The sequence below is a fragment of the Saimiri boliviensis genome, chromosome 3, assembly GCF_048565385.1.
Source record: "Saimiri boliviensis isolate mSaiBol1 chromosome 3, mSaiBol1.pri, whole genome shotgun sequence".
In the NCBI taxonomy this organism is placed as follows: domain Eukaryota; kingdom Metazoa; phylum Chordata; class Mammalia; order Primates; family Cebidae; genus Saimiri; species Saimiri boliviensis.
The window spans coordinates 6,183,308-6,207,599 of record NC_133451.1 but is presented as its reverse complement, the minus strand read 5'-3'; the positions used below and the strand labels follow the sequence as shown (position 1 = coordinate 6,207,599).

General features: G+C 55.3%; 1 protein-coding gene across 2 annotated transcripts in view; it reads left to right on the top strand.

The window, feature by feature from the left end:
- Nucleotides 1–23,124, top strand: part of MAN2B2 (mannosidase alpha class 2B member 2) — a 47,070-nt gene extending 23,946 nt beyond the window's left edge. The window contains exons 8-19 of one of the 2 annotated variants that reach the window (XM_074395866.1): nucleotides 1,094–1,284; nucleotides 2,172–2,328; nucleotides 4,260–4,393; nucleotides 8,863–9,137; nucleotides 13,157–13,348; nucleotides 13,846–14,098; nucleotides 14,894–15,004; nucleotides 15,085–15,277; nucleotides 17,200–17,337; nucleotides 18,497–18,609; nucleotides 20,720–20,837; nucleotides 22,228–23,124. In XM_074395866.1, coding sequence (XP_074251967.1) covers nucleotides 1,094–1,284; nucleotides 2,172–2,328; nucleotides 4,260–4,393; nucleotides 8,863–9,137; nucleotides 13,157–13,348; nucleotides 13,846–14,098; nucleotides 14,894–15,004; nucleotides 15,085–15,277; nucleotides 17,200–17,337; nucleotides 18,497–18,609; nucleotides 20,720–20,837; nucleotides 22,228–22,289 — 1,937 coding nt within the window. In that variant the 3' untranslated portion in view covers nucleotides 22,290–23,124. Of the gene's footprint in view, nucleotides 1–1,093; nucleotides 1,285–2,171; nucleotides 2,329–4,259; nucleotides 4,394–8,862; nucleotides 9,138–13,156; nucleotides 13,349–13,845; nucleotides 14,099–14,893; nucleotides 15,005–15,084; nucleotides 15,278–17,199; nucleotides 17,338–18,496; nucleotides 18,610–20,719; nucleotides 20,838–21,879 lie in introns of both variants that reach the window. The other variant, XM_003934652.4, reaches the window with a different exon arrangement.
- Nucleotides 23,125–24,292: the final 1,168 nt, after the last annotated feature.

The window sequence follows — 24,292 nt, the reverse complement described above, 5'->3', positions numbered from 1 at the left end:
GGCATGGTTGTAGTCAAGGCAGGAGGGGTACATTAATGCGGGCATGGCTGATGGTGAGGTGGGTGGGGTGGTGAGTGTGGGTGCAGCTACATCTAGTGGGTAGGCATATACCCAAGTCAGGTTGGGTGTGGCTCTGTCCAGGTGGGCGTGGTGTCCACGTGGGCATGGTGTCGTGATGACAGCTGATGCTGTGGAGCCTCTGCCAGAATGAATGGAATTGGGCCCCACCACCCACCCTCAAAATGGCTTCAAAGCCATGGAGTATCCCATCTGACCCACAGGCTGTGGCCTGTCCCCCAGGCCGTGTGACTACCCCTCCCAGTCCGGTGCAGGACCAGTGGGGTTAGAACAGGGAATCAAGGCAACTCTGGGCACATCCCAGACCCCAAGGAGCAGGAAAGCAGAAACAATAGGAAGCCGACCCTGGAGGGTTCAGCCCCTGCGTCCTGCACGGCCCTGGGCATCCTTACCCTCTCTGTCTCGCATCAGGACAGTGGCTCCCTGGGGGTCTCTGAGCCCTTGCCTCCCCTACCATCCATCCTCCCTGGACGGCCAGAGAATGCATGCCTGGCCTGGCCTCCCCATGCCTGCATCACACACAAAGGTCTCTGCACGGTCAAGGCCCTTCTCAGTGGGCTCCCACCCACCTTGCTCCTCCTTTTCCCTCCCTGGGTCTCCCAGGCCCTCCCTAGACACCAGCTCTCCACCTTGGACTTCCCGCCTCTACACTTGCGAGTCAGAGACACTTATTTTCCTCTGTCCTGGGTTTCCTAGGCACGCTGGGCTTGCCTCCAGTCACCATCCGTCAGCACCCCGCCTGCCCCACCTGCCCCACCTGCCCCAGCACAGCCTGCCTTTCCCACTCTGCCCAGGCCCTGTCCGGGGCCTTCTGGCCCGTTCCTGGTCTGGCTGTGGGAGAAGTCCTAAATTGGGAGCTGCACACCTGGGATCACTGCCTGCCCAGACTGCCTCTTTGGGTGACCCTGGTAGAGGCCACCTCTGCAGCCCCAGCTTCTCAGCTCTTCCAGGGCTGGAGCTTAGTGGACTTCTGGGCCAGGCCGTCTCAAGCTCACTGTCTTCCCTTGTCTCCCAGAACCTTTCCAGGCCTGGACGGGCTTCTATACGTCCCGCAGTGCACTGAAGGGGCTGGCCCGGCGAGCCAGCGCCTTGCTGTATGCCGGAGAGTCCATGTTCACGCGCTACATGTGGCCGGCCCCCCGCGGGCATCTGGACCCCGCCTGGGCCCTGCAGCAGCTCCAGCAGCTCCGCTGGGCCGTCTCCGAGGTAACACCACGCTGAGCCACAGTGGCAGGATCGGAACCTGCCGTGCTGTGCACCGCCCCTCCCTTGTCCTAGCCAAGCCTCCCAGCCCTGGGACTAAAGGCCACAGTTTACAGAGGGGAAACTGAGGTTTCCTTTGGTTACAAGGCCAGCACATGGTGAACCCAGGCCAAGGCTGGGACCACAGCCTGATCCATCCAGCTGGTGGCCTCATTAAGCTTTAGAGCAGTTTATCAAGAGGAATAAAGGACAAGGTAGTGTGGCATTTGTGTCTGACAGCCCTGCCTGCTTCCAAACCTTGACTCAGCTATGTGATGTCAGGCACGTGACTCCACGCCCACCCGAGACCTAATTCCCTCCTGTACAATGAGAATGACAAGCTTGCCCAGGAGGACGGTGGGGCGATTGGATGTGCTGATGTGCACAGCCTGCTTGGCACAGTGGCTGGCAAATCACCAGTTCAGGAGCTTCCGTCTCCACCCATTCCCTACTGTACAGAAAGCTGAGACCCGAGACAGCCTACAGCTTGTCCCCAGTCAGCTATCCAAAACAGCGTCACGCCAGCCATGACACTCTAAGAGTTCCCTAAGAGGAATTGCTGGCAGAACATGTCATTGTCTTGTCGGAGAAATGAGGGGACTTTAGGGTCTGTCAGAGCAGGGGGTCCAGAGATGGAGGACTGGGGTTCCCACATGGGGAGGAAAAGTTGGTCAAGCCCATCAGCTTTTCTGGCCTCAGTTCCCTCTTCTGTAAAATGGTGGGGACTCCCCACTTCTCCACCGGCACCTGGCAAGCCAGAACAAGAGCCAGCACCTAGTAGGTGCCTTGTGGGTGCCTCCCAGGGTCAGGTGCTAATCCTGTTCTTCCTCCTCCCCTGGGGGTTGCCACAGGTCCAGCACCACGATGCCATCACTGGGACTGAGTCCCCCAAGGTGAGAGACATGTATGTGGCGCACCTGGCCTCGGGGATGCTGGGCACGCGCAAGCTGATGGCGTCCATCGTCCTGGACAAGCTCCGGCCCCAGGAAGCCACGGCAGCCAGCCCCGGTGAGCCAGGCCCTGCGGGCAGGCTGTGATCCCTTTGTGAAGGGAGAGCCTGGGAGGGTCAAGGGAGGGGATCAACAATCCCAGTTTCAGACTCTGAGTCCGTATCTCCCAGGTCGCCCTACCCCGTGGTGAAAGCTCCGACACGTGGCTCCCGTCCTCCCAGCCTCTTTGCTCATCAGTGCAGTGAGGAAGGGTTGGTGATGATACGAGAAGAGCCAGAAATAACAGCTAACATGTTTTGAGCGTTTACTAAGCTCAAAATACCCTTCATGCCGTATTGAATTTAATGCCTCACAAAATCTGTACAAAATAGGAACAGTTACTGTCCTCATTTTACAGCCGAGGAAACAGACTCCAGTTATGTGCTAGCCCAGGGCCACCCGGGTAGGAAGGAGCGAAGCAGAGACGTAACCTGTACCCGGTGCTGCCCAGCCGCGCAGAGAGGACTCGTGTCCTCAGGGGCCGGTCCCTTCCTGGCTCCCGGCACTCCCTCCCAAACGCCACTTTGCTGAGATCACAGCAGGGCAGGCATGGGACCAGCCTCTTTGACTGTGGGGTTTCCCGTGTGTAGAGTGACTGACTGATCACATGCCGGTGTGCCTGGGACTGAGGGGTTTCAAAAGTGGGAAGATCCCGGGCAGATGAGGACAGGTTGGTGGCCCTGCGCCCACATGGGACTTGTGCATAGGCCCCCAGATCCCACCCATGACCTGCACTTGGTCCTCTTGCACTCGCTTCCTTTTGTTTGTTGAGACAGGGGCTCGCTCTGTCACCCAGGCTGGAGTGCAGTGGTGCCAATCACGAGTCACTGCTGCCTTAAACTCCTGGGCTTAAGTGATCCTCCTACTGCAGCCTCCCAAGTAGCTGGACTACAGGCATCCCCCACCATGCCTGGCTCATTGTTTTGCTTTTATTTTTATTTTTGGAGAGACAGGTTCTCGCCATGTTGCCAGGATGGTCTCTAGCTCCTGGGCTCAAGCGGTCCTCCCACCTTGGTCTCTCAAAATGCTGGGATCACAGGCATGAGCCGCTGCGCCTGGCCATCTTGTATTTCTTGGGGTCCCAGCTCTGGCCTGCCCACTGCCCTAGCACCCGATGTGTCCTCCCCCCCCCCATCTCTGTCTGTGTGTAATCCTATCCAACCCGCAGGCCCTGAAAGGCCCCCTGCCCTCAGGAACACCAGCCAGGTGGAAGAGACAGTGGCAGAAAGGGAGCTCTCAGCTGGGGTCTGGCTTCACTGCCAGGTGGGGCCACTGAGGAGCTGTCATTCCCGTGAACACTCAGGGGAGGCTTCCCTAAGCTGTGACTAGGTAGAGAAGACGAGGAAAGGTGTCCCAGGAAAGGTGTCCCCGGCAGAGGGAACAGTACAGGCGGAGGCAGGCAGGCTGGAAGTGTGTGCTGGGTTCAGTGATCCAGGAGTTCTCAGGTGAGGCCAGGTGCTCATCACAGGGGCCTCAAAGGCCAGGGTAGGCAATGGACCTGACCCTCTGGGCTCCAGAGAATTATCTGGTGGCTCACAGTGCCCAGCACTCAAAAGATTTGGAGCCAGGCCTTAGAAGCTGGGTCACCTTGAGCAGGTGGCTGGACTTCTCTGGACCTCTGGACCTCTGGACCTGTTTTCTTACCAGTAAAATGAGCTGATAGAGATGTGTGAGGAACAAATAGAACCTCAGTTCTCCAGAGTGACAAGGACACCTTATGTTCTGAGCCTCCCCGCCTGCCCTGCCCTGGAACCCAGACTGCAGCCCTGAGCACAACGGCAGAACGTAGCCCACACTGTGTGTGCAGAAACCACCTGCTTACCTGCCCCCTTCCCGGCTCCCCTGGGAGTTCTGGAGGGCTGGGTCTCACCTGCCTCAGTTTCCCTCGTGCTGAGGGGCACCTAGGGATGCCACATGAGTCACGTGGCACAGTCTCTTCTCTGTGTGCAGGTGCAGGGCCTACAGGACACTTTGCCTCAGTCTACAACCCGCTGGCCTGGACGGTCACCACCATTGTCACCCTGACTGTTGGTTTCCCTGGAGTCCGGGTCACAGATGAGGCGGGCCACCCAGTGCCCACACAGGTATGGACACAAAATCCTGCGGAGGGGCGGTGGCCGCCTGCTGAACCTGCTCTGGGTCCGGCACATTGTCTCTTCTTACCGTGCAAGGAGGCCTGACTGCCTCTGTTTTACAGAAGAGGAAACTGAGGCTCCAAGAAGCAAAGGGTTTTTTTTTTTCCCAACACCACCCAATCTTCCACTTTTCTGACACCAACTGAGTGTCCTAAAATCAATTCATTCGTGAACTAAGTACCTGGAGAGAGCCCAGGCCTCACAAGTCAGGGGCTCAGTCTCACAAGACCCCTCATTTCAGACACAGACACAAATGGGGTTCCCAGGCTACCACACTTGTGTCCTACTGACTGAATTCTGGGGTTCCCATGATACACACGCCCCCAATAATTCACTAGAATGACTCAGAACTCAGGCAAGCGCCATACTTACCGTGACAGTCTCATTAAAAAGAGTACAGCTGGCCAGGTGCAGTGACTCACGCCTGTAATCCCAGCACTTTGGGAGGCTGAGACAGGTGGATCACCTGAGGTCAGGAGTTCAAGACCAGCCTGGCCAACGTGGTGAAATCCTATCTGTAATTAAACATACAAAAATTAGCCAGGCGTGGTGGCAGGCACCTGTAATCCCAGCTACTTGGGAGGCTGAGGCAGGAGAATCACTTGAACCCGGAAGGCGGAGGTTGCAGTGCGCCAAGATCATGCCACTGTACTCCAGCCTAGGTGACAAATTGAGACTCCATCTCAAAAAAAAAAACGAAAGGGTACAACTCTGGGACAGCTGTGGGGAGCACTGGCGAGGTGAGGCAGGGAGAGCCAAGTGTCCCAACCCTCCAACCCGGGCTCACTGCCTTGGGAGCAGCCCCATCCTGAAGCCACGTGCGGGCCCTGCCCGAAGGCACCTCAACAGCGTAGGCTCAGTGAGGTTGGAAGGGGTTGTTAGGAACTTTGGAAGACACTCCTGCCACTCAGGAAGTTCAGTGGGTTTAGGAGCTCTATGGCAAGAACTGGAGACAAAGACCAAATCTATAATGTTTACTGTACCATACAGAGTCCCCAGGGTCACACAGCTGGGAGGTGGCAAACTCCCAACCTCCAAACCTTGGTGGATCAAAAGCCATGGTGGCGTGAAAGGGTGACAGCCCGCCCTTGTAGGAAGACAGCACCCAGGAACACACAGCTATTGAGGGCGCTCGGATCCACCCAGCGGACTGATGCTGGGCTTGGGGAGCCAGTATGGCCAGAAGTTGAGGGCCATCTGTGTCATCATCCCTGCCATCCCCTCGAGGACTCGGAGGCTGCTGAGACTAAGGGACTGGTCAGAGTCCCCCAGTGAGGGAGAGGTGGGGTGGGCTCCACGTTCAGCCCCCACCAGCTGTGAGCTGAGCCTTCCCCTGCACCAAGGCCGGGTACTGTGCCCAGCACTAATGCAGTCACAGTCTGCCTTGGCTGCTGTGAAAAGGATCATAGGCTACATGGCTTAAACAACAGACATTTGTTAATTCCTCACACTTCTGGAGGCTGGAGTCTAAGATCGAGGTGCCAGCATGGCCGGGTTCTGGTGAGGGCCTCTTCCTGGTTGCCATCTTCCTGTGTGTCCTCACAAGAGGCCAAGGGCGCTCTCTGAGGTCTTCTTTACAAGGGCACTAATCCCATTCTTGAAGGTCACACCCTTCTGACCTAATCACTTCCCCAAGGCCCCACCTCCTAAGTGATGACTTGGAATCCGGACGTCAGCCATTTGTAGGGACACAGAGATTCAGTCCATGGCATCATGGACTCATGCCAAGGGGGACTTAGGAGGTGCCATCAGCTGTTTGACTGTTGTGCCCTGACTGCACTTTTAAAAAAAATTTTAGTGTGTCAATTTTCCTTTTTTTTTTTTGAAACAAAGTCTCACTCTGTCATGCAGGCTGGAGTTAAGTGGCACAATCACAGCTCACTGCAGCCTCGACCTCCCAGGCTCAAGCAATTCTCCCACCTCAGCCTCCCAAGTAACTGGGACCACAGGTACACACCACCACACATAGCTAATTTTTGGTAGAGACAGGGTCTCACTATGTTGCCCAGGCTAGTCTCAAACTCCTGGCCTCAAGTAATCCTCCCACCTCGGCCTCCCAAAGTATGACGTGAACCACTGCACCTGGCCTGTTCACACTCCTGTTCACTGGGCCCCCTTGTATGGGCCGATCCCTAGAAGGGCCTCACATGTGGGAAGCTTTCCCTCACTCGCCTGCCTTTGGGAATGTTGGTGATCTAATATGACTTTCCACCCTGGCATGTGGGAAAGTCTTCAGGAGTCTTAATGGAGGTGCCCATGTTAGGGATGGGACTGGACTGCCTCTTCCCACACCACCCAGACACCCCACATGAGTCAGGCCCACTCCAGTTCCAGAGGGTGCCAGACACACCACCCAGCTGATCCTTCTTGGAGCGGTGGAGGAGGGGCTAACATCACTCATTCACTCGGCAAAGCACCCAAAGGCCCATCCTGGGCCCAACCCTGGGCTGGGTGCTGGGTCCCTGGACCTGAGCGAGGCCAGGCCCCATCCCAGGACACAGACATGGACGTGACAGTGTGGAGTGGTGACTCAGGAGCCAGGGGAGGGGCCCTCGGCTGGAACTGAGACTGAGGAGGAGTTTGTCCAGCACAGGGAGAGGTGTAGGGAGCTTACGGATCTTTGCAGACCCCTGCACACCCTTCCCCACCCAGATGCAGCCTCCATTAAGAGTAGATTGCCTCGGGCTGGGTGCAGTGGCTCACGCCTATAACCCCAGCCCTTTAGGAGGCCAAGGCGGGCGGATCATGAGGTCAGGAGATCGAAACTATCGTGGCCAACATGATAAAACCCCATGTCTACTAAAATACAAAAATTAGCTGGGCGCGGTGGTGCACACCTATAGTCCCAGCTACTTGGGAGGCTGAGGCAGGGGAATTGTTTGAACCTGGGAGGCAGAGATTGCAGTGAGGTGAGATCGTGCCACTGCACTCCAGCCCACGTGACAACAGAGAAAGACTCCCTCTCAAAAAAAAAAAAAAAACAGGTTCCCTCAGCACACATTTCTGGAGCTCCTACTGTGTGTCAGGCCCCGTTCTGGGTCCAGGGTTGGTGTACTAACCAAACAGACAGAAATCCCACTGCCTGGGGCATCTCTTCCAGTGGGAGAGACAGGTGATCAATAAAATAAGAAAAATATGGACTATGATAGATGATGATCACTGTGAGGCGGACAGTCACTAGAGCAAGTTGCAAGGGCTGGGGACACATTTTAAATAGGTGGGCCAGGCCATATCAGTGCGGGATCGGGCAGATGGAACAGGTATCTGCTGTATTTGGGATAAAGGCTGGGTTGAGGGGGTGTGTACACCATTATTGGGCTTGCTAATAGGATCCCCCAAAAAGGCCTCTCCACAGGGGCACAGGAACTGAGTGGGCCCACTGCTCTCCTCCACCCTCCCCCCCCAAATGAGACACCTCAGCGGTGAGTGGAGGCCAGAGAGTTAACCTGGAACAGTCTCTCCATATGGGGATGAGAGGATGAGGGGACGGCTCCTCCCAGGAGAAGGCAGTCCAGGTGGAGGGCACAGCGTGGCACAGGCTCAGAGGCAGGAAAAGGCAGGAGTGTCAGGAAGGAAGGCTGGTGATGCCAGAGCCCCAGGGGCCAGAGGAGAGAACAAGGTGGCCCCGGAGAGGAGGCTGGGTTCCAGAGGAGGCTTCCTTCCCCGATTGCTGCAGACAGGGGTCTCAAAAAGCTCACTCTGGTTGCTGCGGTGGATGGGTGGTGGGGGCAGCAGTGGGGATGCTGGGCAGTTATCTAGGGAGGGGCCGCAGGGAAGGGAGATGAGAGGCTTCAGGAAGACAATGTGGGGGGGGCCTTGGTGGAGGATGGGGGTGGCTGGAGGGTGAGGGATGGGTGCCTGGGGGATGGGGAAGGGGAGTGGCTGGGAGATGGGATGACTAGGGGGTGGGGTAGAGAAGGCTGGACAGCAGGGAGCGGAAGGTGCAGGGCAGGTGCTGGAAGGGCCGTCGCTGGATGGGGATGCTGGGGAGAGCAGGTGCGGGTGGGATGGGGTAGCTGGTGAGCTCAGCTGTGGCCATCCAGGTGGAGGCGTCAAGGAAGAAGCTATAGGCATGGGTCTCAGGTTCCAGAAGAGGTCAGTGGATTTGGGTTTAGATTTGGGGGTCATCACTTTTGGTTGATGAAGGATGACCTAAGAAGCTGGGGGTGTTCAGGAGCTGGGAGTAAGAGAAGCTTTGGGGACCCCAAGAACCAGCCATCTTCAGGTCACTGAAAGGTTTTCCCAGGACCAGTGTGATCTGGGGCGGGGGGGGTCCAAGAGGAGAAAGCCAGAACTGGGGGTAGGGAGGGGAACTCAGCACGGTGTGAGAGAGGAAAGACACTGCTGCCTCAGCAGGTCGTGAACACCCCAGTCCAGGTGTGTGAGCTGACACAAGTCCCATCCTGCTGGCCTCGCAGATCCAGAACTCAACAGAGACCCCATCTGCATACGACCTGCTTATCCTGACCACAATCCCAGGCCTCAGTTACCGGCACTATAGCATCAGACCTGCTGCAGGGGCCCAGGAGGACACCCAGGAGCCAGCTGCCACTGTGGCCAGCACCCTTCAATTTGGCCGCAGGCTGAGGAGACACACCAGCCACGCAGGCAGGCGCTTGGTGCCTGTGGCAAACGACTGCTACATTGTGCTGCTCGACCAGGATACCAACCTGATGCACAGCATCTGGGAGAGGTAAGGTGCAGCCATTGCTGTCTGTGAGGCACACGCATGCCTGGAGCCTGGGTGTGTCAGGCCCCTACCTGGATTCTCCATTTGCTCACTTGCCTCTGGGAAGGACAGATGGTGGTGAAGCCCCTTCTTGCTATTATGATTTTTAATTCTAGAAGTGTGAGTTTGGGCCAATGCAGGAAAGGCTTTCTTATACTTTTCCATTCCAGGGCTGTTGATCCATAGAAAAAAATGAGCATTGAGGTACTCACTCTGGGGAAAAAAAAAATTACTGTTATCCACTTTTTATTTATTTTCTTTTTTTAGAGAAATGTAAAATCTCTATTCAGTAAATAGTGATACTGTCTTTAAAACAGGAAGAGACTTTCAAAATCTAGTCCCACCCACCCACCTGTCTACTTACCCATCTAATCACCCACCCCCTTATCTACCCACCCAGCTATCTAGCCATCTATCCATCCACCCAATTATCCACCCACTCATTCATCCACTTACCTATCCATCTGCCTGCTCACCCATTCATCATTCATTCATCTACCCACCCACCTATGTACCTACCGACTCATCCATCTCTCCACTCACCCAACCATTCATTCATTCATTCATTCATTCATGTATTCATTCAGCAGCTATTTGTGGACATCAGGGAGGGCAGCTGACCTCCCAGGAAAGGCCTCGTGGCTGGTTTGTTTTTCCTCAGGCCACGTCGGTGCAGTCTTCATCAGGCCCAGCTGCCTCTGCCAGAACACCCACGTTGTCTCCTGATGTGACCTCCTAACCGAGAGGAGTACATGGCAGAGAGTTAGGGGACAGGAAATGGGAGGAGGAGACAGAAGAAGAGGAGGGAGAGAGGAAGGGAGAGGGTGTTCGTGCTGAGATGGGTGTCAGGGAAGAGCTCAAGGTCACTGCCAGCAGTTCTCTGCCCACAGAGCTGGGGCTTGAAATGGGGCCCCAGTCGAGTCTCTCCTAAGGGAGATGGGGCAGGTGCAGGGGTGACAGCAGCCAGCGTGGGTGGCTGGCAAGGGGGACTCGGGCAGAGGAGCTGTAGAAATGGGGGAAACCACAGCATAGTCCCAGCCTGCCAGGTTAGGCCAGGAGAGGCAGAGTGTGTGCCCTGCCCCTTCTTCGCTCAGGCCCCCGCCCTGGCTGTAAATGCCCCTTAGGGCAGCCCACAGATGCCACATGCCTAAGCCAAGGTCCACCTGTCATTTCCAGCGCTGGGGCTCAGGCCGTCCTGTCCCGTTTGTGGCCCTGTCTGTCTGTCTGCCTTTTGAACTCGATCAAGGACAAAGGAGTTCTTACTAGGCTCCCAAAACCCCAGCAGGGGTAAGCCTTGCAAAACCAGCGCCTGCCACCTGGGCAGAAAGGAGGAGCTGTTGGAATTCAGAGCAGGGGCCATCTGGAGACAACACCTGGGGTCAGGTCTCAGACCTTGAAGGGCGTGCGTGGGGATGCCCCGGACCTGGAGACCGCCTGTGCAGAGGCCCGGGGTGGAAAGCCAGGTGTGCAGACACCGGCCCCGGGGGAAGTTTGGATTGAGGGGAGCACTTTTCTTCCTTACATAACAGCCTGACAGATGCACCTCACGTACCACACAATCCACCCATCTCAAGTGGGCGAGTCAGTGGTTTCTGGTGTGTTCACAGAGTTGTGCAGCCATTGCCACAATCAATTTTAGAACATTTCCATTACTCCAGAAACAAACCTCATGCCGTTTAGCAATCACTCCCCATCTTCCGCTCCCCCATGGGCCCTGGCCATCCTAGTCTATTTCTGTCTATATGGATTTGCCTGTTCATATGAGATGTGGTCCTTCTGCAACTCACTTCTTTCACTTTGCATATTTTTTTCTTTTTTTTTTTTTTGGAGAGAGTCTCACTCTGTCATCTAGGCTGGAGTGCAGTTGCACAATCACGGTTCACTGCAGCCTCAGCCTCCTCCGGAGCTCAAGTGATCCTCCCACCTCAGCTGGGACTGCATGTGCGTACCACCACACCCAGCTAATTCTTGTATGTTTTGTAGAGATGGAGTTTCTTCATGTTGCCCAGGCCCATCTTAAACTCCTGAGCTCAAGCGATCACCTCCCTCAGCCTCTCAAAGTGCCAGGATTACAGGTGTGAACCGCCATGCCCAGCCCACTTGGCATGTTTTCAAGGTTCATCGGTACCGCAGCATGTATCAGTACCTCGTTCCTTTTCATGGCTGAATACTATTCCACTGCATGTAGGTACCACATTTTGTTTATCCATTCTTTAGTTGATGGACATTTGGGTTGTTTCTACTTGTTAGCTACTATCAAGAGTGCTGCTCTGAGCATTCATGTACAACTTTTTGTGTGGACATACATTTTTATTTCTCCTGGGTACATAGCCAGGAGTAGAATTACTCGGTCATAAGCTAACTCTATGTTTAACTCTTTGAGGAACTGCCAGACCGTTTTCCAAAGCGGCTGCACCATTTTCTGTTCCTCCCAGCAGCAGATGAGGGTTCCGATTTCTTCACATCCTCGCCTACACTGGTTATTTTCTGTCTTTTCAATTATAGCCATTCTCGTGGGCGAGAAGTGGCATCTCATGATGGCTTTGATTTGCATTTTCCTGCTAACTAATGATGGTGAGCATCTCTTCATGGACTTACTGGCCACTGACATATCTGCTGTGGTGAAATGTGTCTTTAGATCCTTTGCTTATTTCTAAATTGGCTTGTCTTTTATTATTGAGTTGTAAGAGTTCTTTATATATTCTAGCTACAAGTCCCATGTTCGATTTATGATTTGCAAATCCCTCCTCCCATTCCATAGCTTATCTTTTTACTCTTTTGATGGCCCCACGGGAGCTTTTTAAAAGGACGCTGGAAGCAAGGGATGCAGGGCCAGAGGCTCAGTCCTTCTCTTTCTCCTCTTCCACGGGCACTCAGTAGAGCCCTCCTCGGCCTGCCTCCCTCTCCTTCCCCACCCTGACCACGTTCCCACGGAGAAGTGGGTGTGGAGGCCATCCACCTCATTGTCCACCCACAGCCAGGCCAAGACTCAAATACAAACGCATCACTTTTGCACTTGCTTCGGCCAAACATTGCATTTTACAGTTAAAATACTTGGACTGGGTGCAATGGCTCATGCCCATAATCCAGTGCTTTGGGAGGCCAAGTCAGGTGGATCACCGGAGGTCAGGAGTTTGAGACCAGCCTGACTCACATGGTGAAATCCTGTCTCTACTGAAAATACAAAAATTAGCTGGGCGTGGTGACACATGCCTGTAATCCCAATTACTCAGGAGGCTGAGGCAGGAGAATCGCTTGAACCCGGCAGTCGGAAGTTGCAGTGAGCTAAAATCATGCTATTGCACTCCAGCCTGGGTGACAGAGTGAGACATGGTCTCCAAAAATAAAATAAAAAATACTTGACCCCCTCCCACTCTTCTCCTGTTCTAACACAAGCATCCTAACAGATGGGAGGGAGCACAGAACTGGGAGCTGGGGCTGAACTGGAATTCTGGCTTGCACGCTGCCTAGATGTGTCATCTGAGGTGCATGATGTCTCAACTTCCAGCCTCCGGGTCCTCGGGAATGGCGGGGGTTCATAGTCCCTGCCCGTGGGGGTTGGGAGAATTTAAGGAGGTGAAGTCAGTGAAGGCCCTCGCCTGTAACATGGGGTTTGTACACATTGGTGTCCTGCTGGCCAGCTCCAGGTCAGCGTGGCAGAAGCCCGTTGCTGCACTGGTTTCACTTGCAGACCACGGCCTGGGTAAGCCAGTTCCACTTCTGGGGGTACCCTGTGCTGGCAGCTCACGGCCCCTGTCTGCAGGCTCTGTCCCACTCCTCCTTTGTGACCTGCCCTGGAACAAGATGGAGTCTCAGGCCACGCTGGCTGTGGGTGGGGTCTTAGGGCTTCTAGATGAGCCGGGCCTCGTGGCCTTGTGAGTGCTACGCAGGCCACTCAGATGGCATCTGGGGAGAGGGGCTTGCCAGCCTGTGTCTGTGAGAGCTTGTGCAGGGCTGACGTCTTCTCTCTCCTGCCTCTGCAGACAGGGCAATCGAACGGTGCGCATGACCCAGGAGTTCCTGGAGTACCACGTCAACGGTGATGTGAGACAGGGCCCCATTTCCGATAACTACCTGTTCACACCGGGCAAGGCCGCGGTGCCCGCCTGGGAAGCTGTGGGAATGGAGATCGTGGTGGGACAGCTTGTGACTGAGATCCGGCAGTACTTCTACAGGTGCCTCCCCTTGGGGTGACCCCACAGCTTGGCACGGTCAGCGCACGCGGGCAGGCAGCTGAGGGAGTGAGGGTCCATCTTTGCTCTGAACCCCAGCGCCTGGGGTGTCCTTGACACGTGGTTTGATGAAGATGTGAATTGCTCTGGTGTCTGTGTGCTGGCTGCCTTTGCACGTGCTGTGTCTCATTGGTCAGGAGCTAAGTTCAGAGCTGGGAGAGAGACCCACAGACCCTGTGGCCACAGAGCACCTGTTATTCCGTGATCAAAGCAGATGTAAGACAGGCCCAGCATGGCAGCCCTGTCGTGTCAGGGAACCAGGCTGCTCCCAGCTGCTCGGGGTCCTGGGTGGTGCGATTGTCCACATGGCCCAAGAAGGCTCCCTGCCTGCTGGCCCTACCTTGCCCTGCCCACCCTACCCACGTGAAGGAAGGGAAGGAAAAAGGAAGCATCTAGAAGGTTCCTGGAGCTTTACTTACTGACGGTCTCGTCTCCTGCAGGAACATGACGGCCCGGGATTACACATATGCGATCCGCTCCCGGCTCATCCACGTGCCGCAGGACTATGACGCGGAGCTACTCTGCCACCGCATAGAGCAGGAGTACCGGGCTGGGCCCCTGGAGCTGAACCGCGAGGCTGTCCTGAGGACCAGCACTGACATCGACAGCCAGCAGGTCATCTACTCGGACAACAACGGCTACCAGATGCAGCGGAGGCCCTACCTTCCCTACGTGAATAACAGCATTGCCCGGGTATGCCCTGCGATGCCCATAAGCCGTGCTCCCGAGGGCACCTTTCCTGGGCCCGCTAAGTATCAACTTGTAGAGGCCTCCAGTGAGAATTCTTTTTTTGTTTTTTGGTTTTGGGGGGTTTTTTTGTTTTTGTTTTTGTTATTGATGGAATCTCGCTCTGGCCCCCCGGCTGGAGTGCAATGGAGCAGTCTCAGCTCACTGCAACCTCCGCCTCCTGGGTTCAGGCCATTCTCTTCCCTCAGCCTCCTGAGTAGCTGGGATTACAGGCACGTGCCGCCATGCCCAGCTAATTTTTGCGTTTTTAGTAGAGACGGGGTTTCACTACATTGGCCAGGCTGGTCTTGAACTCCTGACCTCAGATGATCTGCCCGCCTCTGCCTCCCTAAGTGCTGGGATTATAGGCGTGAGCCGCTGCACCTGGCCTCCAGCGAGAATTCTTTCAAAACCTGCTGTTCAGGCTTGAGAGTGCAGGCCGTGAGGCAGACTGGTGTCCGAATTCCGGTGCAGCCACATACAAGAATGGTGTGTGCCTTGATTCGTGCCTCAGTTTCCTTTCTCATCCTGAGGATTCATGAGATGACCATGGCAAGTGCTTGGCCAGGGCCTGCACCCACGTCAGCTGGGCCGTATGCTCAGAAGCCACGGAGCTGGTGTCCCAACCCCGATCTGTCGGTCTCCAAAGTCAGGGTCCCGGCCCCACACGGCTGCCGTGCTAGCTGGGGTGGCCAGAGGGCGATGCCCGACCTACGTTGCCCTCCACCGCAATCACCCCCTTGGGGATGTTTCTGTCTGCAGAATTACTACCCCATGGTTCAGTCGGCTTTCGTGGAGGATGCTGAAAGCAGGCTTGTGCTGCTGTCGGAGCGGGCTCATGGCATCTCCAGCCAAGGGAACGGGCAGGTGGAGGTAGGAGGCATGGTCTGTTCACAGCCCCAACAGGCATGCCCAGATGCAGGGCACGCCCCGCGGACACCTCCTTCACACAGGTCATGCTCCACCGGCGGCTGTGGAACAACTTCGACTGGGACCTGGGCTACAACCTCACGCTGAACGACACCTCCATCGTCCACCCGGTGCTCTGGCTTCTGCTGGGACCCTGGCCCCTCACCGCGGCTCTGCGCCAGAGGAGCGCACTGGCACTGCAGCACAGGCCGGTAGTGCTATTCGGAGAGCTGCCCGGTATGCCCCTCCAGAGTCCACGTCAGCACTGCCCCAGCACCAGCCTGGCAGGGCGGGGCTTGTGAGGGGCTTGTGGGGCAGGAAGGGACCTCAGTGACCTCTAGCCCAAGCCCCTCACTTAACAAATGGGCAAACCGAGGGCAAATAGTGGCTCACTTAACGTCATACAAGTAGTAGGTACAGAACTGGGGCTCACCCCTTTCACCATATGCCTCTTCCCTGAGTCCTCTCCATTTTCTTCTCTGATGAATGTTTTCCTTTCTTAATATGATGTTATGTCACTACGTTACTTTAGGTCTGGAGGCTCAGCATTTAAAAGACTGGTTTGTTAGCTGGGCGTGGTGGCGTCTGCTTGTAATCCCAGCTACCCCAGAGGCTGAGGCAGGAGAATCGCTTGAACCTGGGAGGCAGAGGTTGCAGAGAGCCAGGATTGCACCACTACACTCCACCCTGGGTGACAGAGCGAGACTCTGTCTCAAAAATAAAGACTAGATTGGTCTGAATCTAGGTGCGCTGGCACCAGGTGGGGTGTTTCTAGTCTAATCTGAAGGACTTCATTCTGTACCTCCACTGAGGCCACTGTAGATCAGCAACCTTGTCATTCTGTGTCTCGATTAAAGTAGCAGAACATGAGAAGCATTAACAATGATTACATTTAAAGACGGTCTTTTGGAGCGGCCTTTAAAACTCCAAGAGCTAGATACAGCTTGGTGCCATTCTCACTAATCCTTAAACTCTTTTCTTTTTCTACCCACCTGCGAAGGTTTTAATTGGCATGTGCTTTTATGGTTCTCCCTGCTTTGGATTTAGAGCCAGAACCTTCCCAGGGCAGTAGCAAGCAGGCAGGCTGTCACTCACCCATGCAGCCAGCATATACCAAGCAGGGGCAGTATGCCCGTGCCATGTGCCAGAGACGCAGAAAGCCGCTGGCCCCAGAGAGTTTCCATGGGCTGCTGGACAGGGAGGCATGCTCGCCTAGAGCCAGAATCCCCGGTGGAGAGGGAGCCGTGCTATAAAGAGCCTGGTGTTTCGTGGGTGAGAAGCAGCGTGAGACCACACGCTGGGAGGAGGTCAGATATTGTAAGAAGATGGTAGCTCCAGCTGAACATCCAGACTCGGAAGGAGTGAGGGCCGAGGTGCCTTCTGAGCAGAGAGAAACCAGTAGATGACAAAACTGGTGGAACTGGCGTCCCAGACCTTGAGTAGAAAACGGGGCTCTGGCCGAGCACAGTGGCTCACGCCTGTAATCCTACCACTTTGGGAGGCCAAGGCGGGAGGATCACTTAAGCCCAGGAGTTTAAGACCAGCCTGTGAGATCCTGTCTCTACAAAAAAAATTTACAAATTGGCCAGGGTGGTGGCATGTACCTGTAGTCCCAGCTATTTGGGAGGCTGAGTTGGGAGGCTAGCTTGAGCTCAGGAGTCTGAGACTGCAGTGAGCTGTGATAGCACCACTGCACTCCAGCCTGCGTGACAGAGCAAGTCCCTATCTCAAAAGAAAGAGAAAGGGACGGAGGGAGGGAAAAGAGAGAAAAAGAGAAAAAAGAGAGCGAGAGAGGGAAGGAGGGAGAGAAGGAAGGGAGGGAGGGAGGGCAGGCAGGCAGGCTCTGCAGGAAGGTGACACATTATCTTGAATAAGCTTTGTGCCCTCTGGGCTTGCTTTTCCTGATCTCTAGTTCAAAATGACTCGGCTGAGGAGAGTCAGGGTCCTCCCAGCTCTAAAGTCTATGGTCTGAGCAAAGGCAGGGAAGCCGAAGCCCAGGGTGCTGGGAACACAGGCATTTTGGGCTGGTGGTAGGCTACCCACAAGGATGTGTGGGAGGTGGCTGGCAGGGCAGAGACACGGAATGTGGAGAGCTGTGAGTGCCAGGAGGAAGAGTTGAGCCTCAAACCCCATCGTCACTCTGTCCATCTGCCTTGCAGGGACTGCCCTGAAGCCCCCAGGACCCCAGCAGCAAGAGGCCGTGACGCTGCCCCCGAATCTTCACCTGCAGATCCTGAGTATCTCCGGCTGGCGCTACAGCTCCAACCACACGGAGCACACGCAGAATCTCCAGAAAGGTGAGGTTCTACCAGCCAGGGTTTAGGAAACCCTATGTTAACCAGGCCGCCTCTCCAGGACCTTGAACTCAGTGCTTTCCTTTGAGCCCTGGTCTTCCCATTTGTAAAACAGGAGCAATGGCAATGAGCCTTTCTGAGTGGGAAAGTCAGGGACAGGACAGGAGGTCACATACATCACGTGGTGAATGACAGCATTGTTATCAGTCAGGGTGGCTGGTGTATGCTGCAGTAACAAAGAGCCCCAAATGCCCATGGTCTTAGCAGTATACATTCATTTCTCCCCCATGCTGTGCATCCAGTGGTGTTAGCAGGAAGGGTTTTCTTGCTGTGGCCACCAGGGCCCCCGCTGATGGAGGCTGTATTGCAGCACATGCTTCCTCACTCACCAAGGCAGGAAAAAGCTTCTGCCGGAAGGTACTGTGTCACTTCAGCTCAGTTTGCCACAGAGGCCACGCAACCTCCCCTGACTTCAAAGTGGGCAGGGAAGGAGAGACTGGACTATATGAGGACATGCCCCATCATGCCTACAACAGTGGACAAGGATGGAGACATTGCAGCTGGTCTCATGGTGGGCAGCCTTAGAGTCAGCGAGACCTGGGTGCAAATCCTCACTCTGCTGTGCACATGACTGCCCCTCTCTGAGCCCTGGTTTCCTTGTCAAGTGGGGGCTGTGTCTGCTGTCTCACAGGGAGTGTATTAGTCTGTTCTCATGCTGCTAATAAAGACATCCCTGAGTCTGGGTAATATATGAAGGAAAAAGGTTTAATGGACTCACAGTTCCACATGGCTGGGGGCACCTCACAATCATGGTGGAAGGTAGATGAAGAACAAAGGCACGTCTTACATGGCGGCAGGCAAGAGAGCACGTTCAGGGCAACTGCCCTTTACTAAACCATCAGATCTCATGTTTCACTGTCAGGAGAACAGCACAGGAAAGCCTCACCCCATGATTCAATTACCTCCTAATTGTCCCTCCCACAACACGTGGACATTATGAGAGCTACACTTCAAGGTAAGATTTGGATGGGGACACAGTCCAACCATATCAGGGAGGTTAAGGGTAGGAAATGGAGCTGAATGTGTAAAGCACTGGGTATGGACCAGGGGCATGGGGTTGGTTGATGAGGGCCTTCACTGCCACCTTCCTCTGTCCCTAAAGGCCATCAAGGGGAAGCGCAGGCTGACCTCCGCCGTGTCCTGCTGCGGCTCCACCATCTGTATGAAGTGGACGAGGACCCCGTCCTGTCTCAGCCAGTGACAGTGAATCTGGAGGTGAACTTCCCCACCCCCACCTCACCTCCAGACCATGAGCCAGGGAAGCAAACCCTAGATGAAACCCCAAGAAACTGCCTTGACAAAGAGACCCACCAGGGCATCCTCCCAAATGGACGCTGGTATGGGCCCCGCTCCTCCCTTCTTCAGTCTTCTGGGTTTGTCAGGTATTACAACTGGCCTGTATTTTAAGGGTTTTTGTGTGAGAGAGACAGGATCTCACTCTATGCCCAGTCTGGAGTGCAGTGGCACAAGCTCAGCTCACTGCAACCCCTGCCTCCCGGGCTCAAGTGATCCTCCCACCTCAACCTCCCAAGTAGCCAGGACCACAGAGATGCACCACCATGCCCAGCTAATATTTTTATTTTTAGTAGAGACAGGGTCTTGCTGTGTTGCCCAGGCTGATCTCAAACTCCTGGGCTCAAGCAATCTGCCTGCCTCAGCCTCCTGAAGTGCTGGGATTACAGAGGTGAGTGGCCTATTGTTTATTTATTCATATTTATTCTTGTAGCTAAACTCTTAAAACAGCACAGCCATCATCTGTGTAATCAGAAAACAAAACATTTCTCTGTAGAGTCGCTTTGAAAGGTGGCTTAGACAATCCAGGGTCCACACCCAGGTCCCTCTACGGGGGCGTCTCAGGCACCCCATGCCTCTAGGCCTCAGTTTCCCCCCCCCTGTAAAAAGGGGAGAGAGGTGAGAGTTCTTTGCCCAGAAGGCCATTGAGAGGCCCTGGCACCAAGGGGCCTTGTGCAGTGTTGGGGCCCCCAGGCCTGGTCGCCTTTCTGGCTTCCTCTTGGCTGGTGTTGCCCGCTGAGCCCCACTGTCAGGCGAGGCTCCGCCCCCCACAGCCTGCACATGCTCCCTCCCAGCACGTGGGGCCTGAGCCGCCTCCTTTCTTCCCCAGCTTCCATTCCTTCTATTTCATTTCCTGCTCATGGAGAATTGCTGTGAATCTCTGTGTTTCTTCCTTGGCCTCCTTTGACATCTGCGTCATCAGGGGAAACAGAGAAGCCCCGTACCCTCTCACTGTGATGTGTTCCTGGGCCCGCCACCCCCTCTTTCATGGTCCTCACCACGGAGCAGCGGGCGTCCCTTCCTCACAGTCCCTGGCCTGCCTGAGAGCAGGTCCAGGCCATGGCGGGGTTCCAGTGCCCAGCGCAGGGCCAGCCTGCCCTGGGGAGCAAGGAGGCCAGCGTAGGGCCTGGAAGCTGGTCATCTTAGGCTCCCAGGTTTCACAGATGGAAGCAGCAAGGCCCTGAGAGGAGAAGACGGTTGGGATGGACATCCTGGCCCCCTTCCCCGTGTGGACCGTGGCGGGGTGGGAAGAGTGTGGACAGGAATGTAGTTAGTTTGGCTGCAAGTCGCAAAACACCTAACACGTGTTTGGAACAGGGGACAGTGTTTTCTCACCTAACCAGCATGTCCCGGTAGGCCCCCAGCACTGTCACTGTGGGCCCGGTCACTGTCATCTTCCCGCCATTGCTGGCACACTGGCTCTTTGTCTTTCGCTGGCTCCTTGTTTGCAGTCAAGAGATGGCACAGGCCTCCCTCTTGAGCAAATTTCAAGGCAGGGATGGGGCTGGGCGGTAGTGGCCAGAAGGGTCTTGCCCAAGAGTGGCTCTCTCTCTATCCATCAGCACATGGTACCTTCTCCAAGAACCGTCCCACCGCTCCTGCTCCACAGACTTTTCCAGAACCCTAAGGGTCTCCTGCCTCCCCTAGCTGTAAGGGAGGCTGGGGCAATGCCTGTTGGGAAGGGGGGATGGGGTAACTCTGGCTGGCTTCCTCCCTGGACTGGGCATGGGGCCACCAGAACAATGTGGGGAGAGGAGGACTCCACGTGGGGCAGGCAGTTCAAAATGCCACACCTCCTCAGGCTCGGTCACCTGGTGAAGCAAACGCCTCCCACCTCAGTGCCCTCATCCATAAAGAACAGGGCCAGTCCCACCCTGTGAGAAGCGGGTGAGCGAGCTGTGTCAGGTGCCGGGCAGGGCCTGGGCCCCAAGTATGCTGAGTTCCTGGTGTGTCCGCCCGGCTGCTGTCTGGGTTCTCTGCTCAGATCTGGGACTTGGTGCAGCTTACCCTCCCTCTGCTCCTCTCCCTGCAGGCTGTGCTGCGGGCGCTGGGGTCCGTGGTGGCAGTGGAGGAGCGCTCGCTCACAGGGACCTGGGATGTCAGCACGCTGCACCGCTGGAGCTGGAGAACGGAGTCTGGCCACCGCAGAGGTTTGGGGACCCCTGCTTCAGCCCCCTACCCAGGATTCCCAGCCAGGCTCAGGAGCCGGTCAGACCCAGTGCACATCCAACCACCTGCCTGTCTGGCCTGTGTGACCATGCGGGGCTGCTTTCCCGCTCTGAACCTGCAGCCCTCCCAGTCGGTTAAGGAAGGCTTTGGGTTAGGGTCCGCCTGCAGGGCTCCACAGGCGTGTGTGTGCACATGCACGTGTGTACACACAGACTGCACACCTTGCCTGCGCCCTGCGTGAGAACCCCAGGCTTGTGAGGGGCCCAGGGGCTTCTGCCCACCTTGGCCCTGCTGACCTCCGCCCATCAGCCAGTCCGTGCCTCACACGGCATGCGCCACTGTGAGCTCCTGCACTACAGGCAGCTTCCAGCCTCCAGTCCGTGTCCACACCACGCCCTCTGCCTGGAATGCACAGGTTCCGTCTATTGTGGCCAGCACCCGCTCAAGCTCCCCAGGAGACCTCCCCAGAGTCCCCAGCCAGGCCAAATGCCTCCTCTGCTCTCCTGGCCCCAGGGGTTTCCTCTGCCCTGTGCAGCTCCTGCCCTTCACTGCACACAGCATGGTGCCGGGTGCATGGTGCACACTCCGTCAGTGGTGGGAGGGAGGGAAGGAGGGAGGGAGGAAAGATGACCGTTGGTTGGAAAGAAGGATGGAAGATGGATGAGTGATAGATCAGTGAAAGGCTCCCTCCCAAGGCTGGAGCCCAAGCCCAGGCCATGCCTTCAGGGGAGCCTGGTGAGGCGAGGGCAGGCTCACCAGATAGTCTCAGAAAGCTCTGGGGCTTTGAGTGCAACACTCAGGGGAAGTGAGGCCACTGGGGCCAGGAACAACCTAGGAATTGCCCTTGGGGTGGGCAGCAATGCAAGAGACCCACAGGAGTTCTGGGAGAAGGGGGTGGCTACAGGCCATTGCCACAGTGGGAGCCACAGCAGACTGTCGACAGATGCAGGTGCAGTGTGGTGAAAGAGAGGCTGGGAGGAGGCATCCAGGGCCACACTGGACAGATCACCTCTGTTCCCCTAGGTGACACCACCTCTTCCTCGAGGCCACCAGGAGGCCCCATCATCACCGTACACCCAAAGGAAATCCGAACGTTCTTCATTCACTTTCAACAGCAGTGAGCCCTGGGCAGGTTTCCCTGGCTGTAGGGCTGCCCTCAGGAACTCCATGTAACAGAACAGACCCAGGACAGGGAGAAGCAGTGCAGAGGGACAGGACTGGGGAGTCAGCTGCTCATCTGTCAGGCTAATGGCAGCAAATGGTCATATTTGGGGTTTTATCCCTAATTTTCTTAAATAAAAATTATAAGATCCAAGCTCTTCCCCTCCCACAATCAATCAAGCCAGCCCTCTCCTCTTCTCTCACATAAAGGATATTTGGCATGCTCATGCGTCATTCATTCACAGAAGACAAACTCAGGACGTTCTGCCTAAAGCAGAGCACAAGACCCACAGCAGCGCCGAAACATACCTGCCATCTGGACCCTGCCAGGCTTGCCCAGGCTGCCCGTGGTAACTGTGGACCTACTGCGTGCCCTGTGCTTTCATAGGCTCATCCCATGCTGGCAACAGTCCTGCAAGAGGCTTGGCTCTGCCACAGGGCAGGAGAGGAAGCTGTAGTACCCAGCCACAGTGCCAGCCCCAGACGCCCACCTGTGCCCCAGGGCACCACCCATTGAGCAGGGAAGGCACAGCAGTGGTCCAAGTCCATGAAGAGATGAAACCACACCACCAGGATGTCCAATATCAGAACTATTGAGATAGATAAAAGTGTAACCTAATAAAAGGTCTATGCCCAAGAGAATTGAAAACCTCTTTTCACCCAAACCTGTGCTCCCGCATTACAGAAGCATTACTCAAAAGTCACACGGTAGAAGCAACCCAAATGTCCAGCCGCAGACGAATGGAAAAATGCAACGTGTTCTCTCTGTACAATGGAATATTATTTGGCCATAAAAATAAAGGAAATTCTGACACACGCCACGGCCTGGGTGAACCCTGCAAACATTACGTGAAAGAGGCCAGACACAAAAGACCACATATTGTGTGATTCTGTTTATGTGAAATATCCAGAACAGGCAAATCTATGTATAAGAGACAAAGTAGATTGGTGGTTGCCAGGGACTGGAGGAATAGCCAAGAGGCATGACAGCTAACAGGGATGGGGTTTCTTTGGAAGATGGTGAAATCGTTGTGGAATTAACAATGACAGCTGCGCAACTTTGTGAATATACTAGAAACCACTGAATTGTTAACTTTGAAAGATGAATTTTATGGTCTGTGAATTATATCTCCATTTTAAAACTTTTTTTCCCGAGATGGAGTCTTGCTCCGTTGCCCAGGCTGGGGTGCAGTGTCATGATCTCAGCTCACTGCAACTTGCGCCTCCCGGGTTTAAGCAGTTCTCCAGCCTCTGCCTCCCGAGTGGCCAGGACTTCAGGTGCGCCACTGCATTCAGCTAATTTTTGTATTTTTAGTAGAGATGGGGTTTCACCATGCTGGCCAGGCAGACTGAACACCAGACCTCAGGTAATCTACCCGCCTCAGACTCCCACAGTGCTGGGATTACTGGCATGAGCCACCATGCCAGGCCAAAACTCTTTTAAAGCATAAACTACGAGATGTAAAGAAATTGTACAGTACTCTAGGGCTGAAGGAAAGTACCCAGAAAGGACCAACTTGGAAGGATTCCGACCTCTTTGGACAAGGTGCAGTTTGGCCACCAGACAGCAGACAGTCTCTGGTTTGGCCAGGCAGGAGCTGGGCTGGAGTTGCTAACCAAGCAATAGACTACCCCTGTGGGGTCAGGTGACCAGCCACCAGTGACTTGGATGTGCAGTGGGAGCTTGGGTCACAGTGGGTGAGGCAGGAGCCCTTTAGAGCACATGGGCTGCATGGGGCTTTAGAGCACATGGTTTCTATGTCAAGAAGACTGGAAGCGGGGCACAGTGGTTCATGCCTGTAATCCCAGCACTTTGGGAGGCTGAAGCAGGTGGATTATTTGATGTCAGGAGTTCAAGACCAGGCTGGCCAACATGGTGAAATGCCATCTTTACTAAAAATAGAAAGTTAGTCGGGAGTGGTGGCACACACCTGTAGTCCCAGCTACTTGGGAGGCTAAGGCAGGAGAATCAATGGCTTGAACCTGGGAGGCGGAGGTTCTGGTGAGCCGAGATTGAACCTCTGCACTCCAGCCTGGGTGACAAGAGCGAGACTCTGTCTTAAAAATATAAAAAATAAAGAAGATCATGGAGGCCAGGCATGGTGGTTCATGCCTGAAATCCCAACACTTTGGCAGCCCTAGGTGGGAGGATCACTTGAGCCCAGGTGTTCAAGACCAGCCTGGGCAATATAGTGAGATCCCACCTCTACAAAAACTATTTTCTTAGATGAGCATAGTGGCATGCATCTGTGGTCCCAGCAACTCTGGGGACAGA